The 16,064-nt window shown below is 37.4% G+C and overlaps 1 protein-coding gene across 1 annotated transcript in view; it reads right to left on the reverse strand.

Moving 5' to 3' along the window:
* Positions 1–16,064, reverse strand: part of PPP4R3A (protein phosphatase 4 regulatory subunit 3A) — a 37,887-nt gene that overhangs the window by 14,565 nt on the left and 7,258 nt on the right. The window contains exons 3-4 of the mRNA XM_042814311.1: positions 7,317–7,415; positions 4,355–4,972 (exon numbers count right to left, since the gene is read on the reverse strand). Of these exons, the coding sequence (XP_042670245.1) occupies positions 4,355–4,972; positions 7,317–7,415 (717 nt within the window). The remainder of the gene's footprint in view (positions 1–4,354; positions 4,973–7,316; positions 7,416–16,064) is intronic.

Raw genomic sequence — 16,064 nt, forward strand, 5'->3', positions numbered from 1 at the left:
TGTTCCCATCCTCACACATTTAGGCCAAACTGCTGACATGCACTGACACCACTGTTCCTCCCAAACACCCACAGACAATTCATTTACATCCTCAGGCTTCTGCTGAGAGAAAGCAACTCTCTGTAAAAGCACTATTATTATATGCCAGCTTATTACCATAGACACCTAATAAAACATAGAGATATACCTAAATGTTTTCAATCCTTTAGTTACTGAAAAGGGTGTGGGACTGTCAGTAATGTCATTTCTGTAATTACAGAAGCTGATTTACCAGTAATGTCATGTGATTGCTGTTCTGGTAGGCACATGAATTATTTTACTAGATATCGAATCTTCCCTTTACACTCCCCAGTCTCCTAAAAATAAAAGACCGTAGAGTTTGAATAACCACGAAGTGAGCCTACTAACAGTCTGTATTCTGGAAATTAAAAACACCACAGGATCTTGCTGGCAAAGAGAACACGCCATTGAGAAAAGGGGGGAGAGAATGGAAGGAAATAGTGTTTGCTCACTCTATGGCGCAGTTTTGCAAGTTTTTGTTGCTTTTTTTTAAGAACTAGTTAATAAAACAAAGGGAAAGGAACTGGTGACCTCCAGTATGAACATTAGTATGTATTTTTAAAACTGCAAAAGAGCGTCATATAAAGTAAGAAACACCACTTACCTGTCCCACCCCCACTCTTAACACTTGGTGAGCTCCATGTTTCAGCAAAGCTCCTTGGTGGCTATGACATCTAGATTAGAAGAGGCTGGGCCCCACGCACTGAGAACATATTAGGAGGGGCTGCAATTGGAAAAAAACGTTATATACCTCTTTCATATCTTCTGCATCATAAAACCTGTAACTGTGTAGGTCTCAACAGCAGCTAATTCTGAAGACCAGAAATGCTGTTATCACGGGTTTATCATCATGACCAACAAGTGACATCTTGACAAAATTACTTGAAATGATGGATATTAAGATCATCACATCACAAATAAACTAACCTCTACTTCTACAAAAAGTCCACCAGGGTGTTTTTGTAACAATTATGGCAAAACTAACTTTAATGAAGGAGGAATACAGTTCGTAAACATAAGTACTAAAGGTGACCAATTCTGTTCTTAGTTTTGCCACAGGATGTGCAAAAGTTTTTTACCACAGAAAGCAAAAGGAAGCAAGTATCTTCACAGAATTAACGAATTATAGTTGAAAAGTTGACCTTCAATGGAGTCCTATTTGGACATCAAATGCCTTAAGTAGAACACTGATAAATTCTGAGTAAAATCAACTGGCCTGTCAAAAAGCACAGGGCACAACCTGTACCACCTCTTTCAAATTTCTTGTCACCTTTCCATTACCAAGGTATGCTTGAGTACACTTGAGTTACCACGCAGTCTGATGCAAAAGAGGCTCTTTCAGAGCTTATATTTTCATGGCAGAAGTAATAGTTTTCCTTCTCCCTTCCTTCAGAGAAATGAACAGAACACAAGGCAATCCAGTCGCATACACAGGAGGCACAGGCTAACAATTACTCATGGAGAAGAGTTTACTTCTAATCTGAGACATAAAACTTACTGAAGACAACTCCTCAGTCATAGCCTCAGACCTGAACAGCCAATCTAAAGTTAACAGCAGAAGCACACCAAGCTTGTATGACACGTCAACTAAGTAAGGACCTGAGACTCATCTGCGTCTCCCAATAAACCATCACAATGCATTTCAGGAACACTTCAAATAAACATGAGAATCAAGAGTTACAAAATAAACATGTTTTTATGTACAAACATATGGTCAGTGAGCAGTGGGATGTCCCAAGATGTAAAATTGCGAATGCCAGGAACTCCAGTGGCCAGAAAGTAGACAAAGAAAACTTTACATCTTTCATGAATTAAGGCCCTCATCGAAGTATTGTGATATTATCAGCTACAGACGCACACATTAAACCACACACTAAAAGAAGAAATACCTTAAAAGTTAGTTACAGAAGCTAAATGAATAAAAGCAGTCTTCTAATTCTTATCTCAGAGTAGCATTTATCTATTATGCTATTTATAAAGAAATGAGAAGGACCAACATACATTTCTATACAGGGACTGTGGGAGATGGAGAAAGGGGAGAAAGACAAAAATGCAACTCAACATGCTGCTCTATAAATAAATGAATAAATAAATGCCAGGTAACAGATTTAAACCATGGCTTACAGCTGCACTCAAGTATGTAAAAAAATCAATCAAGTCTTTTAACCTCTTAGAAACGTAATGTTCCTATAATTTATGATATCCTCTTTTAATTCCCTCAACAACAAGAATTATCAGCAACATTTCTGTCAAACGGACTCTTATTTATATACTACAGAGATCCCTCTCAATGTTTTAAGAGGTGTATTACAGAAGGACCAGGAAATACAATATACCATGGGTGTATTTTACACCTTGTCTGGTACCACTCAGGCTCCTACAATCTGTAGAAAGCACCTGAACAACTTGAAATATTTATCTTACTTTTAAAGTTGTGCATTGCCAATTCTTCTGCTCTACTCCAAAGGGTATGTACCTCATTCTCAGATAACAGTAAAAGATAAGGTTCAGACATTTGCAGTGACACAACAAATCAAAATCAGACTGGAACCACTACTCCATCTATAAACTGCAACTGACAAGTTTTGCAATCACACTAAATCTTTGTATTTTAATCCAAGCTTACCCTCCACGTTTCAAACTAAGACAGATTTTAACAGAAAGAAACAACAAACAAATCAGTCACTATATCAAGTTACCCTCAGTTTTTCTCAGTAAGCATGCCCTTTCTGATTTTACAGCATCAGGTCCCCTTTCTAGCTCCCCGTTTCCTTTTCAACATTCCAAAGCCAGCAGCAGCCACTGACATGAAGACACCCAGAATAATCACCCTCCTCCACAAGCATCATCCTCAGCACTTCACTTTTAGCAACCCTTGCAAGGAGGTAAAGGTATTACAGAGACACTAGTCACACTGGATTCTCAAGTGGAAACATCTTAACTGCATCTTTTTCAGCATTTTCAATGTCAGGTTTGAATGTTTTCACAAACCAGCTACCATCAGATGACAGAGGCTTTCTGAGTGTTTTAGACAGGTGAATGTCGTGGTTTTGTTCATCAAGGACACACACACAGATATAAAGAAGCCTAGCAATAGTCAATATGCCCTAGGTGCTCTGCCTGGCTATTCCACCAAACGACAGTCCTTCCACAAGGCATGTGCCTCAGCTGCCAGGCATGGGTACATGCCCTGCGTATCTGGCTGCCTACCAAATACTCCTTGGGTGGACACAACAGATTCAGGCTCATGCAACCGGGTTCAATAAGATCAGCATTCTGATAACTAAGTGTGGTGGATGGAAAGGCAGAGGAACTAGTTTTGACACTGATTTGCAACATGAGCTTTCAAGTGCATTCTTCACTTTTTTCTTGTATTTTTTCAGGAAATTAAATAGTGTGCACACTGAGATTCAACTGACAATTAAAATGATTCACTTAATTAGCAGCATCAAGCATTTTGTCCATTGCTCCAGATCAGAAAGCCCCTACAAAGAATTTTTGTTCTTTAAAAATTAGGAGAAATATGATAGTGATAATCAATCTGTACAAACAAAATACATGAGCTGCAATAATTTACAGAGTTTTTTGAAAATTCTAGGAAGCTCCTAGTAGAAAGATGCACCACATACTGACAGGTGAGGAATTTCATGTGTTGGTGCAGAACCCTTCAGATGTGTAGGTAAGAAATCTAAAGCATCGGTTACACATAATCTCTTCATACTTGCAGTAACACATCACGGAAAACTTCTAATTTCATGCAGTCTTATTTAGGGACTTAGAAGACAAACTAAGAAAACATTCAAGCACTATGGCAGTATTAGGTTCTGAACTATGCTTTCCAAACAACTAAATTCCTTAATTTCAAAATTAGAAACAGTTATGTATTGGCATGAGATCACATTTATGAAATTCACATGAAATTCCATCCTGGTTTTGGCATGGTAAAATCATCAACTGTAGTGCCAAGAAAGTCCCAAAATACAAGAAAAAATTACAAAACCAATCCTTCAAAATGCAAACAGAACTATTCATTCTAAGCAAGTCTGCTGAGAATTCTACATGTTTGCTCCATTTAAATCATCAGTTAAAAAGAACACAGTGCAAAATCTGCAATTTAAAAACATAGATCTAAGAGCTTGGTACTCAAATTCCATGCCTTTTCTTTACATAGCATTTCAAAATGACTTTCAGAATAACTGAAGGTTTCACTGAAGCAACTCAGCATTTCCAGGAAATATTAACAACTTTCTCTGTCTGAGGGCAAATAAAGAGACAGCGAGATTCTTACACTTACCTGTAACATACCAACTATTTCCACTTTATTAAAAAAGATGAAAGAATGAAGTGTTGATAGCATATTTTCCTCAAAAACTGAGGGAGTGGGTAGGACCATATCTTGAATATACTGTACTCTGTACGTCTGATGTATTTTTTGCTTCAACTCTGGATCAGATATAGGAATCACCTCTTTAAATTTCGCTGTTTTAGTCAGAAATTCCCTGTGTTTCCGTGACTGTGATAACGACGGATCGTATTCTAGGCATCCAATTACGTCCATTATACATTCCTCGGAAAACATGACTTCAAAAAGTGCAGTTCTGTTCAAAAGGAAGATTCCCTTGATAATTTCATATAAGTGGTGTAGTCCTTCAATGTTCTCCAAGTCTTCACACACATGAAAAATTTCTAAGAGCTTCTTAATATAGCCCTCATTTTCCAGTGCTAGCGCAAGTTTCTCACGGCGTAACGGCGAAGGCAGTGAAGATGCCACAAGTTCTGCAATTTCTTCTAGTCGACTTAATTCACAAGATGGCAATTCAAGACCTGGTGATGACATATCATCAAAACGTTCTTCCTCAGACTCATCCACAAGGTCCTGAGTAATATCGACAGAGGGGTCTTTGCCTTGAACCTATAAAACAACACGTTTGCAAAAAATGAAGTTTTATGTTCACTACCACTACAAGGCTTTTTCAAAAAATACCATTTCAAAGGCCACGTGCTTTTCATTTGTATACTCAAAATAGCAGCACAAATGTATGTTTCACATTGAGCAAAGCTGGTTTGGAAGGTAAGAGATAATAAAAAGATTTCTTCAGACAGAACGCTTTACAAAAACCAGGAGTATTTCAAATACAAAAAGAAAGTCATAGTGACTAATAGGGACCACAACATTTCAAGAGATGACTGTGTTAGGCTATTCACTTCCATTCATTCTTCTCTGTAGATAAATTTTCAAATGCAAACCAGCATTACACTATTGCAGTGATAGCTGTTAATGTTCAACTAAGGTTGTTTATCTGTTCTTAATGCTTCTCATAGCTTCTGCAAGCTCAGAGTAGGGAGGCCAGTCTTGTTAACATTTTCAGGACAAGAGAGCAAGCCGCAAGTCAAAATCTGTTATACACTTCCTAAGCACTCAACAGAGGCAAAGAATCCAAGGTAATATCTACAAAGCTCTTAAAAACGCAAAGCCCCAAACCAACATTTACAAATGAGCAGTAAAAATCTGGAGCTCTCAGAAGAAGAAAGCAAGGGATCTGCAAAGAGATCTCTGAAGAAGCAATCACAAAACTATGCAAAGTACAAGTTAGCTAAAAAAAAGTAAGACAGATGGCTTGGGCACCAGAGTGCTTCAGCTTTAACTGTATCTTAATGGTAGTATCAGTGTGTCAAATCCAGAAATGCAGATACATTAAACGGCAGAAAACTTGCAAATCAGCAAAAAAAAAAAAATCTGGGAGAAGTAATATTCATGGCTAACAGCAAGCCTATATATAGTTTAAAATCCAGCGTGCTGCTAAAGGCCACTTATTCTTCTGCTTCTTCACCATCAACCACTTACAGTGTAAATGGTATCAAAGTTTTCCTTTAAGAAAAAGCTGTAACAACTGAGGAAGCGTAAGATCTTACAAGTACACAAGACAAAAATACATCCTGTTTTGAGGCCATGCTATTGTAAAGAAACTGGATTCTTACAAAAATACTAGCTCTTTATTTAGAGGCTAAGGAAGCTGGGTTTCTTATCTGGGTGTTTCCCAAGAACACAATTTCCCCTCTCCCCCGTTTTGTTTCTGCCCCCAACTTGTGGTCCTTTAACTGCTGAGGTTCTTGAAAATGCTTCTATACTTATTTACAAAAGTGGTAAAGCATTGAAAAGACTCAGGAGTTAAAAAAGGATCTAGCCACTAGCAGTCATGAAGCCTGATTTCTTTTGCTTTATTTCTGAACTCAGAGAAATTAAGCTACAGGACGAGAGAATGATGTAGTAGTTGAACAGCACAAAGAGGGAACGTGTAAGGAAGGAATTATTAGGAAAAAATTAGAGAAATTCCACCTAATGTAACATAGCAATTAAGAAAAGTTGCAAGGCTTGGAACTAATTAAAAATGATAATAAAATAAAAACAAAACCAATAAATGACAAACTGAACCACTATCAGTGAATATACTGACTAAATTCTTCTGGGTATTGGTCAGTATTTAATAACTGAGCACGTTGCCCCTAACAATACTGTTTCAGTCACTATATAGACAGCAACTTCTAGTGGTAAAACACTGTAAGTTAACTAGCACATGTTAAAATGTCTGCATGCTACATAGGAACTGCCTGATTCTTTAAACCATAAGAATTATAGCTCTGAGGTGATAACACAGACATAAAGAGCTGTCTCCTACTTTAACTACAAAATCATTCTTTCACAACCTGACAGTCAACAGAAGCAGTGTCATGTTTACGTGAGTTTCTCTTGGGAAAGTCAATACTGCCCTCACATGAACTGGAAGGATAAGTGAGACAGGAGAATGAAAAATGGAGACAAAGAAACATAAAAATTACAGTGAAATTCGTAAGAAATACATTACAAAATCAACTAAGAACTTGCACATTCTTCTCTCTACAAGAAAGGCTTAGAAGGAATTTTTTCCCTCCTAGTCAAGCAGCAAAAAAAGTTAATTTTCAGACTGTTAGGAAACTTGCTGAGCACTCAGTTTGATGCTACACCTCCTCAGAAGGTAAGAGATCTACAAAGTTAAGTTGAGCAAAATTATCTGCAAAAGCTCTAAAAAAAATGTTCATATTGGATTTCTGGGGGAAAGTTTTCATACTCAAACATGCAAAATTTGGAGAAGGTGGAAAAGAGGGCATTTCTGTTTTCATTTTCTATCTATTCTGTGCACACTCACCTGTTAGAATAGACTACAAATTTTGAACACAAAATTATTTTGGTGCCTCTGTCTTTCATTTATGAAACTTACCTGACATATTTTTTCCCATATTTCATCACAGCCTGCTTTTTCTTGAAAGCTAAGTGCCAAATCATAGTTTTCAGCTTCAGACCACACAATCAAGGTATCCTGTAAAAAGAGGAGGAGCATTTTCATTTCAGGCGATTTATGTTACGTTTTCCAAGACCAAACAATGCTTAAAGAGTAAAATTTGAAAGTAAGGATAGCTTGATACTTGATTACAACAGGACGGTATTACAGAGCAAATGTAATCATCCTACTTTCATTCTTTGGATTAAAAACATCTCTGCACAAGTCAGAATAAGTAACTTCTAAAATAACTTGGAAAGTTTTAGTTCACAATTCACGCAATCATAAAATTACTAATCTCAAAAGGCTCATCTACAACATCCACGTTCACCTCAGTGTATCCTCTGATAAGATACAGCACCATTAAACACTGCTTTTTTTTATACTGTTTCAAATGGACCAAACAAAACTGCAATCTTTTATAAGATGAAAGTTAAAATCACTGTCTTGATCTTTTTGTTATCAGGCCCCAGGAAACACTGTGCGAATGCACAGAACAGCTGCTTGAAGGAACTACAAAATGCTGCAATTGTTAAGCAAGAACAGATCTTTGAACACACATACACAGAATTAAGTGTCTAAGAGTTTGCTTACATCTGATGCTGAACCATGCACATCATTCCAAACTGCACTTCTGAAAGGAAGTTTCATTCTAGATTTGTTGAAGTTAGTTGACAGTGTGCTTAGCTACACTGACTACCCAGAAACGTAAGCTCCCATCTACTTATTTACTTATTTGAATAGGCCAGGAGTTTATCAGAGCCCTCAAATTGCTGTAAAACCAGCATACAGAAAGGGGAAGCTGACCCTGGAAAAAGATAGTTTACCAAACAGTCAGTTTACAAAAATCCACAAAAGAGATCAGAATCTGCATTATATATTGAAACAAATTTTATTTTTGAAGTCTTCTGTTCTCCTGTAAGAGATAGCTGAAATGTGGCCACATTAAATACACACAGCCTCAAGAAATAACTTTATTTCACTTAAGGCTAAAATGTATGTTTATTCACTAGCGAAAAAGAGACAGCACATTTTATTGAGAATCACAAAATAGACTCTTATGGCTTCAATATACATAGGTTTTCCTTACGGTGATAATTCCTGAAGGAATTAACTCTAAATACTTGCAAAAGCACTACAATTTGCCAGGCATGTATAAAGTTTAAGACTGATGATTGTTTAGGCTTAATACAATTCAAATATTAAAATGAATACTGAAGATAAGAGAGATCTTATGTTCGGATTTCAATATTCACCTACAAGAAAACTCCTGAAATTAACCATAGCTAAATACCAAGATCATCTGGTTCCATCAAAACTCAGTCAAGCAACACAACATAATCAATTTGCCATTACCAGAGCAGCTGTACTGCCACAGAGCACTGAAGGGTTTACCTTCCAAATGGCAAATAGTTTACCTTTCCATTTCCAAAGGGCTGAAGAGGGGGTGGTACACAGAAGAAAGGTATTTAGGAAGACCACCTCCAAAATGCAAAAGGAAGGAAGTCACAGCTAATAGTTTATTCTCTGCAAGACAAGTCATGGTGCAAATACTCTGGTAATGACAGATTGACAGCATCTAATTCTGCTGACACATACAGAGTACAAGGAGTAAGTTTACAAAAATGTTGGAAGTGAAGGCCCAAAAGGAAAAAAAACAAAGTAACAAAGGTGATTAAAGGGGTAAGAAGAAAACCGAAGTTGCGCCAGTCACTAAACATAGATGTATCTTCAGATATGGTTACTTTACCAAACAGTCTGTACCTTACTACAGTATGCATCCTATGCACCAAGATCAAAAGCTAAAACTTGAACCTGGCATCAGTGTTTGTAGTGCAGTGGTATTCAAGACCAACCTCTGATCAGTAAGGGCAGCATTATTTATATTAACTGCTGTCAGTCAAATGAACAGAAGCTACGAGTCTCTGAATAGAAGCCAGCATTGAACCAACACAAGACTTTTTACACTGGGAAGAGGAAGAATGGAAGGAAGACACAAAAAGGAAGAGTGAACTGAAAGAAATATGGGTAAAGTTACACTTGAAAACTACGCCCACAGAAGTAAAAGACTGTATTCAGCCATAGCATAGCAATACTTCTGTCTTAAACAAGATCTACTAAGATGCATGGAAGTTCAAGTTGTACTTTTTCATCTCTACAAATTCTGATTCTTTTTCATTACTTCTTTGGATAGCAAAGCTAAGAACTGCAGGAACAAAGTGAACTGCAGAAAAACAATCTTCCAATTTCGTTTATTAATATTGGAAAAATATTTTCCAGTTGCCAACATTAACAACTTCAAAGTATTCATCTGTCTTATTAGCACTTAAGGATTTCATATTATAGATTACTGTCAGTGCCTCAACAGAATTTATGAATTGCTACTTTCTGGATTCTTTCATAAGAGAATGTTTGTTTCTATGCCTTTTCTTGTCTGAAAGGGGCTGTAAAAAGAAAGCACAAGAAAGTGAAAAACACACTGCAGTTTTGCATAACGTACAATTCAAAGTTTAATTTCTGTACACAGAAACCTTCATCTACTTCCCTATGTAAAAACCCGTATCTTCTAACTATACAGAACTTCTACAGATTACAATCACAAAAAGAAAAGCAGTGCAAAACTTCTGCATGTATTTTAAAGGAAAGTGACCAAAAGAAATTCCAGGTGTATTCAGACAAAAACCAGGAATAAAAGCCCCCTTTCTGCTTGTTTTATTTAAGGGAATGTTCCTGCAAGGTCTGCAATTGTGTAACAGTGCAATTTGAGTCGACCAAATGCTGTGCTTCTCTCAGCTATGGGACAGGACTACCTACATTCCTTCTGAACACCAAACATTGCCTTGTTACTTCCAAAGCATCTGAAATTTCTTAAGACGGTTTCTTCCATCCCAAGAAACAAGAGTGCGCCTAAATGCCCATATTAACATTAGCTATTAATTAAAGATACAAAGAGATGAGCTTTGCAAATTGCCTTACTATAAACATAAAATCCCCAATCTTAGATTGCTCAGAAAGCCGTTTGGGCTCAGACTGGTCAAAAATGTACCCATTTTTTCTGCATTATATAGAAAATGTTGTATCTAAGACAAGGAAGTGAATGGGATAACTAAAATGAACTTTGAAATGAAATTTGTTTTTATGCCTTGCCATCAAACACAATTTAAATGAGAAAACTGTTAAACCCTAGATACGCTGTGTTGAGTCATGAAAGAAAGACAAATATTTTATCATCAAAATTTTTAATACTGATTGCTGTGAAAGAATCCTAGCATCCTTACTCCTCACATCTTTCAAGACGCATTAGAGCACTTGGCAACATTTTTGAAAAAATACTATGACAATTGGGAAACTTCTTATGTATGGTTGAGTGCGCCGCTCCAAGCATGAAAATCACTTGGTGCTTTACAACAATATTTTGACAATGGTGCCAGCTGGATGTGTCATCATTACCTTAGCACAGAGAAAATTTGTTGTTGCCTTAAAACAGTTTACAGAATTTCATCTTCACTTTCACATTATTGCTCATTATGATTGCTTAAAAATAATCCACAATCCTAAATCTTAAGCAAGAATTCTAAACATGGGCTCTTTTTAGAAGACCCACACTCAACATTCTCATAAAAAGATTCCAGGGGAGTTTCATTTTTTTGGTGCTCTTATAAACATACAGCCTAAGTCAAAACCTTTGAAATTCAATTTGGCATTTCTCTGCTGCTTGTTAATTGGCTCTGTTAGGTATGCTTGGAGAAAGCTCTGGTGGGTTAGAAAAAAAGAGGACGTTGGGTTTTCAAAGAGCCACTACCATGAGCTACATCTTCACCTGAGATTTCACTCCCAAAAACTGACCTTCAACAATATTTCCGCAACAGTTTAAGCCAGCAAACAGTGGTAATTTATTTAAGTTGCCAGGGCTTAATATCTGCCAATTGCTTTATTTTTGAAATAATTATTTCCTAAAAGATTGTTTTCCTTAATAGAGAGGTGATTAAATGCACACTACCAATCTCAAATCAATCAGCAGTCATGTTTTCATTAGACATCAGATCAGTTTTATTTAACTGTTAGAAGGCTGACTAGCACATGTCGCACTGCATTCTCCAAAGCAAGCCCTGGACTTCCATAAAAAGAAATTCAAGAGTAAGTAGTATCTTCGCTTGCTTCTGCTAGAAGACTGATTTCAGATCTCCTTCCTGATGTGGTAAGGAACAAGAAAACTTATTTCTCCTCTGACGCACTTTTTTGTTAGCAGTGAAAATATATTAAAAAAAAAAAAAAAGTGAATGCTTACTTATCTACTATCCACCCCCATGAGACTGAGGCTACTATCTAGAAGTAACTGTGCCCCAAATTAGAAAGTCTTTCATCATTTTTTTTTATTTAAAAAGAATGAATGAATCCCTTCCTACTGGCCCTCAAGTGCCTTAGGCCTATGACTCACTGGAAGTTCAGCGTAAGGCTGTTTCTACCCTCCTGGACAGCCTGATGGCCAGCTTGCCTTATCTGCTGAGCCTATATTTCAAATGGCATGACAATCCATTTCTTAGAATCTTGCTATTCAACTACTTGCAAAAGTAGTAGAAGTACAATCCCCAACTTTCTGCTTATGAAATAAATTACTGGCACTGCCCAGGTTTGTTGAGTTACACATACACAGCTATGATGGTAGGCTGCTGCAAAGTGCTCACGTTAAAAAGTCTCACCTCATTAATGTAATACAAAGCTAATTCAGAATTGGGTTTTATGCACTTCTTCATGCAGAACCTGGTTACCTGCATGTGCTAACTAGTTATCTCCAAAACTGGAGTAACACATCAAGGCCACATTCAGACTTCCAGCAAAATGTTTTCTGTTAGCTTCTAGGAGAGCCTCCAACAGTCAGACTCGACTTCTCCAGTTTGCCGCTTCACAGCTGCATTTCCATGGATCAATTACATGAATAAAGTCAATTTATTCGTTCCATAACAGAGCCTCAATTCACTGGCCTAGCAGCCATAACCAGCAAAATAATAGAGTTCATGGGAAAATTTGTCAAGATAAAGAACATTTGATCACCCACTTAAAATAAGTGAACCAACTGCATGCAGTCACAGTCCTCTCTCTTTTCCTCCCACCCCGCAAAAACACACACTTCCTTACTATCACTGCTGCAATAAGCACAAGTTTTATTGAAAGTTCCACTGTTGGTTTGCTTGCTTTTGACAGCAAGCATCAGGAGTTCATCTTCTCTGATTATTCTAACAGTTGTTTTTGGTTCTTTTCAAATGCATCTTCGTGGTGAACAAGTTTGATCTTCATCATCCAAGGGTAGACTCTTTCCAGCTACGCAGCCAGTAAGCAGTACTCCGGATCAATTTAAGCTTTGTATTCCTGTGAGGAACTGAAAGCATGACTGCCAAAGCACAGGACGAGACGCCGAAGACTGTGGTACAAAGACAAGACTACATGGATGTAAGCTGTAAGTAACTCAAGTTTTGTTTGAGGCACAGAAAGGATGCAACTTCATCACTGGGCTACAAGATGTACATGGATGACATAAGTCTTACTGTTCTACTGCTGAAGCACAATCAAAGTGTATTAAAGCGCATTCTTGACTTCACACTCCTACCAGCTTTCTCTCCAGATAACTTCCCCCTTAAGGCTGCATAGGAAGATGTGTAATGTCCTAAAATACAACTGCAAGATTCTTTTTATTGAATAAGAATCACTTGTTTGAGAACAGCCTCTCTGTGACTACTAACACCCCCAAATTATATCATTTTAACCTTTAAAAAAAATTGAGAACAGCATTAAAAAAAAAAAAAAATCAGCAGTGTAAACAGAAGTCTTTACAAAAAAAAGACTTTACCAGGACATTACTATTAAAAGTAAATACAGAAAATAATTTGTGTGTGTATATATTTATATATATTAAAAAAATGTTAATGTTTAAATTATATATATATACACACACAACAGAACAAGAAAACTGAGCATACAACATGCAGACCAGGTGCCACATACTGTAGCTAAAACCCACTTACTAAACAGAAATTTCTTTTAAGCTGTGTGCTACAGAATTAAATCCAGTATATTTCATAAAGTTGTACCATTACATGTTTTGTAGGTATTAACATTACAAAATGATAACACACAGGAATACAAGTGGTTGTTCTAATGAACTTTTTTTTTCAGTTTAGAAGTGTTCTGCCTGCAAATATTACTTAATAAGTCCTTTTTTTGGAGCCATGGGATGTTAATTTCCTTGAGCTTTCTTACTGTCCTGAGTTATGCTAAGCCTCATGATAGCAGGCTAAGTCTGGGAAGCCTGGGGAGCAGGCTGTGCAAGCTGACGTAGCTCAGCACTATGCTGACTTACCAAAAGCAGCAGCCCCAGAGCAGGTCTCAAGATTTGCCCAGAATTCTTCTCCAAAGGAAAAGGGTGGGCAGTTATACCTACCACCATTTATGTTCATATTTATATCCAGACAGAAACCTGAATATGCCAAAATAAGTAGCAAGCACTGCTTACAATCCTAAAAAACAAGAAATCTAAAGCAGACAATTTGATAAGTTTTGACTGGAAGTTCAGATTCGCAGAGTGTTTTCCTTTGCTTTTTGTAGTCTCCATGGATGTTTTACATGCCAAGAGACAGGAGGGAGCAAAGCAAACTTCTACTCAGATCTTCATCATTATTTTTACAAACAAGGATCTGAGCTAGGCAGTTACTATAAAACACATATGCAAACCCTGACTACATAACTCATAATGTTTGCAATCCAAGAAACAATTTGTTTCATGCTGCAACAGTGCTGCAGAATAGGTAGAAGGTGCTTATATTAGTAGAAAAAAACCTTCAATGTTCATCTCAAAAGATGTTCGTACGCATGCTGAAGAACTCAGAGCAACTGACAGAGGAAATACTCCCTAGATACTTATTTATCATACCTCTCATTCCTTCCAACCACAAATCAGGTTCAATAGAAGACTTTCTTCTTACAAGCTTCATGTCAGCCTGGATGAAAGTCAGAACTCATCCCCTCATTCCATCAGATACCAAAATGCCACATGCTAAAGTTGTCATGGTAAGAAAAATTTCAATGTATAGCTGCACAGTTCCATCAGTGGATCTTGTGCGAGCTGATTTAGAACTTCTGCTGATTGACAGAGAAAACCAGATCAGGTCTGGAGTAATAAAGTCGATTTTCTTTTGTTTTAGTGAGTTTAGACACTTCAGAATTGTGAGGAACACAGCTGGAAAGAAGCAGCTCATTACAGCAGCCACACTCCAACCCCAGATCACATGGAATCATGTTTAAATTATGAACTTGGCTTTTACTGAGCAAAAGGATGTGTATACTTTACTTGAAAAACAATGTGCTGCAAAGTAGGCTTACTACACACACCAAGAAAGATTTGGTATTTCTAAGGCTCAGAGTAGAAACCTGAATTTAATGAAAGGCTGCACTGCTTAAACAGTAAAAACAAACTGTCTGTCAATTTCTGTCCACATAGCATTTGGAAGCTTTAGGACTGGCACTTCCCATTTTCCAGCAAAGAAAGTGCTGGTCCGGTAGGTCAGACTCATGTTTAATATTTTTATTTCTCTAGCCATTTGTTCAGCTCTAGATTACAACACACACTCGGCCCCGACTAGCAATAAGCAGAAGTTTGTACTGACAAGCATGTGTGGTGGTTTACACTGATCTTACAATTTCATGCCTACTTTGAGGACGCTTCACGCTTGATCTGACAAAGTCTGTTGACACAAAGTTAGCCCCTCAAAGCTCTTTGAGCAGATTTGAACCAGCAAAACATGTTTATTTTAGATCAGCACTCTATGCCACAAAGCTGTGAGATAGTCAACATTATTTTAGGAGTCCTAAAGCTGGAGCTACTCTGTCACAGAACCATGACCTCAAGCCAGGGAGGATTACAACTAAGAGCTAGTTTGCTTAGCATTTTTGCTGGTCTTGTCCTTACTTACATCCTGCAATTGATTCTCCACGCCATGCTGCCCTTATCAGTTGTTCAGTACTGACTGTTTATATCGTGTGTGATGAATTATATCAAGGAGCAGATACAGAGTAAACTCAAAATATTTCCAAGAAGGGGTGCTTTTAACCCAGACTGGTTCTACTATTTTCAGCGCGCAAGCCTACAAACAGCTGTAGCCAGTGAACTGCTGCAACTGCCTGCGAGCAAAACTGAACTGCATCCATGCTTCTAAGAAAACACTTCTCAGTCTTCAGCTTAAACAGTTTAAAATGTCCCGTGCACCTGACAGGATTTTAGCAGTCTGAGATGATGACCAGACGGGCAACAAAATACAATTTGGTTCGGCATTTTCAGTCCCTAAGAGTACTCTGCAGCATCCATCTCAATAAGATCAGCAACCTACAGTCTGCTTCTCCTCATCCACCTACAGAGCATTCTTTAGGAGCCTCACAAAGTGTGTCTTAAATAACTGAAGTGAGGTGCAGGCTACAGCTGGGAAGTTACTTTGATGAATATGGTACGCTTTGAAGCAGAATTAACCCAAATCCATCTTTCAAGTAAAAGCCAAAAGGAAAGATATACGTATAAAGAATTCTAGTCTTCTCTTAAAGAAATTACACTGAAAGCTGCAGTATCAGAAATATTAAGAAAAAAGCCAGATGGTGTTAAGTTTCAGATACTATAAACCTCTGGAACCTCAGCTAATTACTGAC

Source organism: Centrocercus urophasianus, unplaced genomic scaffold, assembly GCF_019232065.1.
Source record: "Centrocercus urophasianus isolate 14NV4802_14NV808 unplaced genomic scaffold, USGS_Curo_1.0 seq_14, whole genome shotgun sequence".
NCBI classification, from domain to species: domain Eukaryota; kingdom Metazoa; phylum Chordata; class Aves; order Galliformes; family Phasianidae; genus Centrocercus; species Centrocercus urophasianus.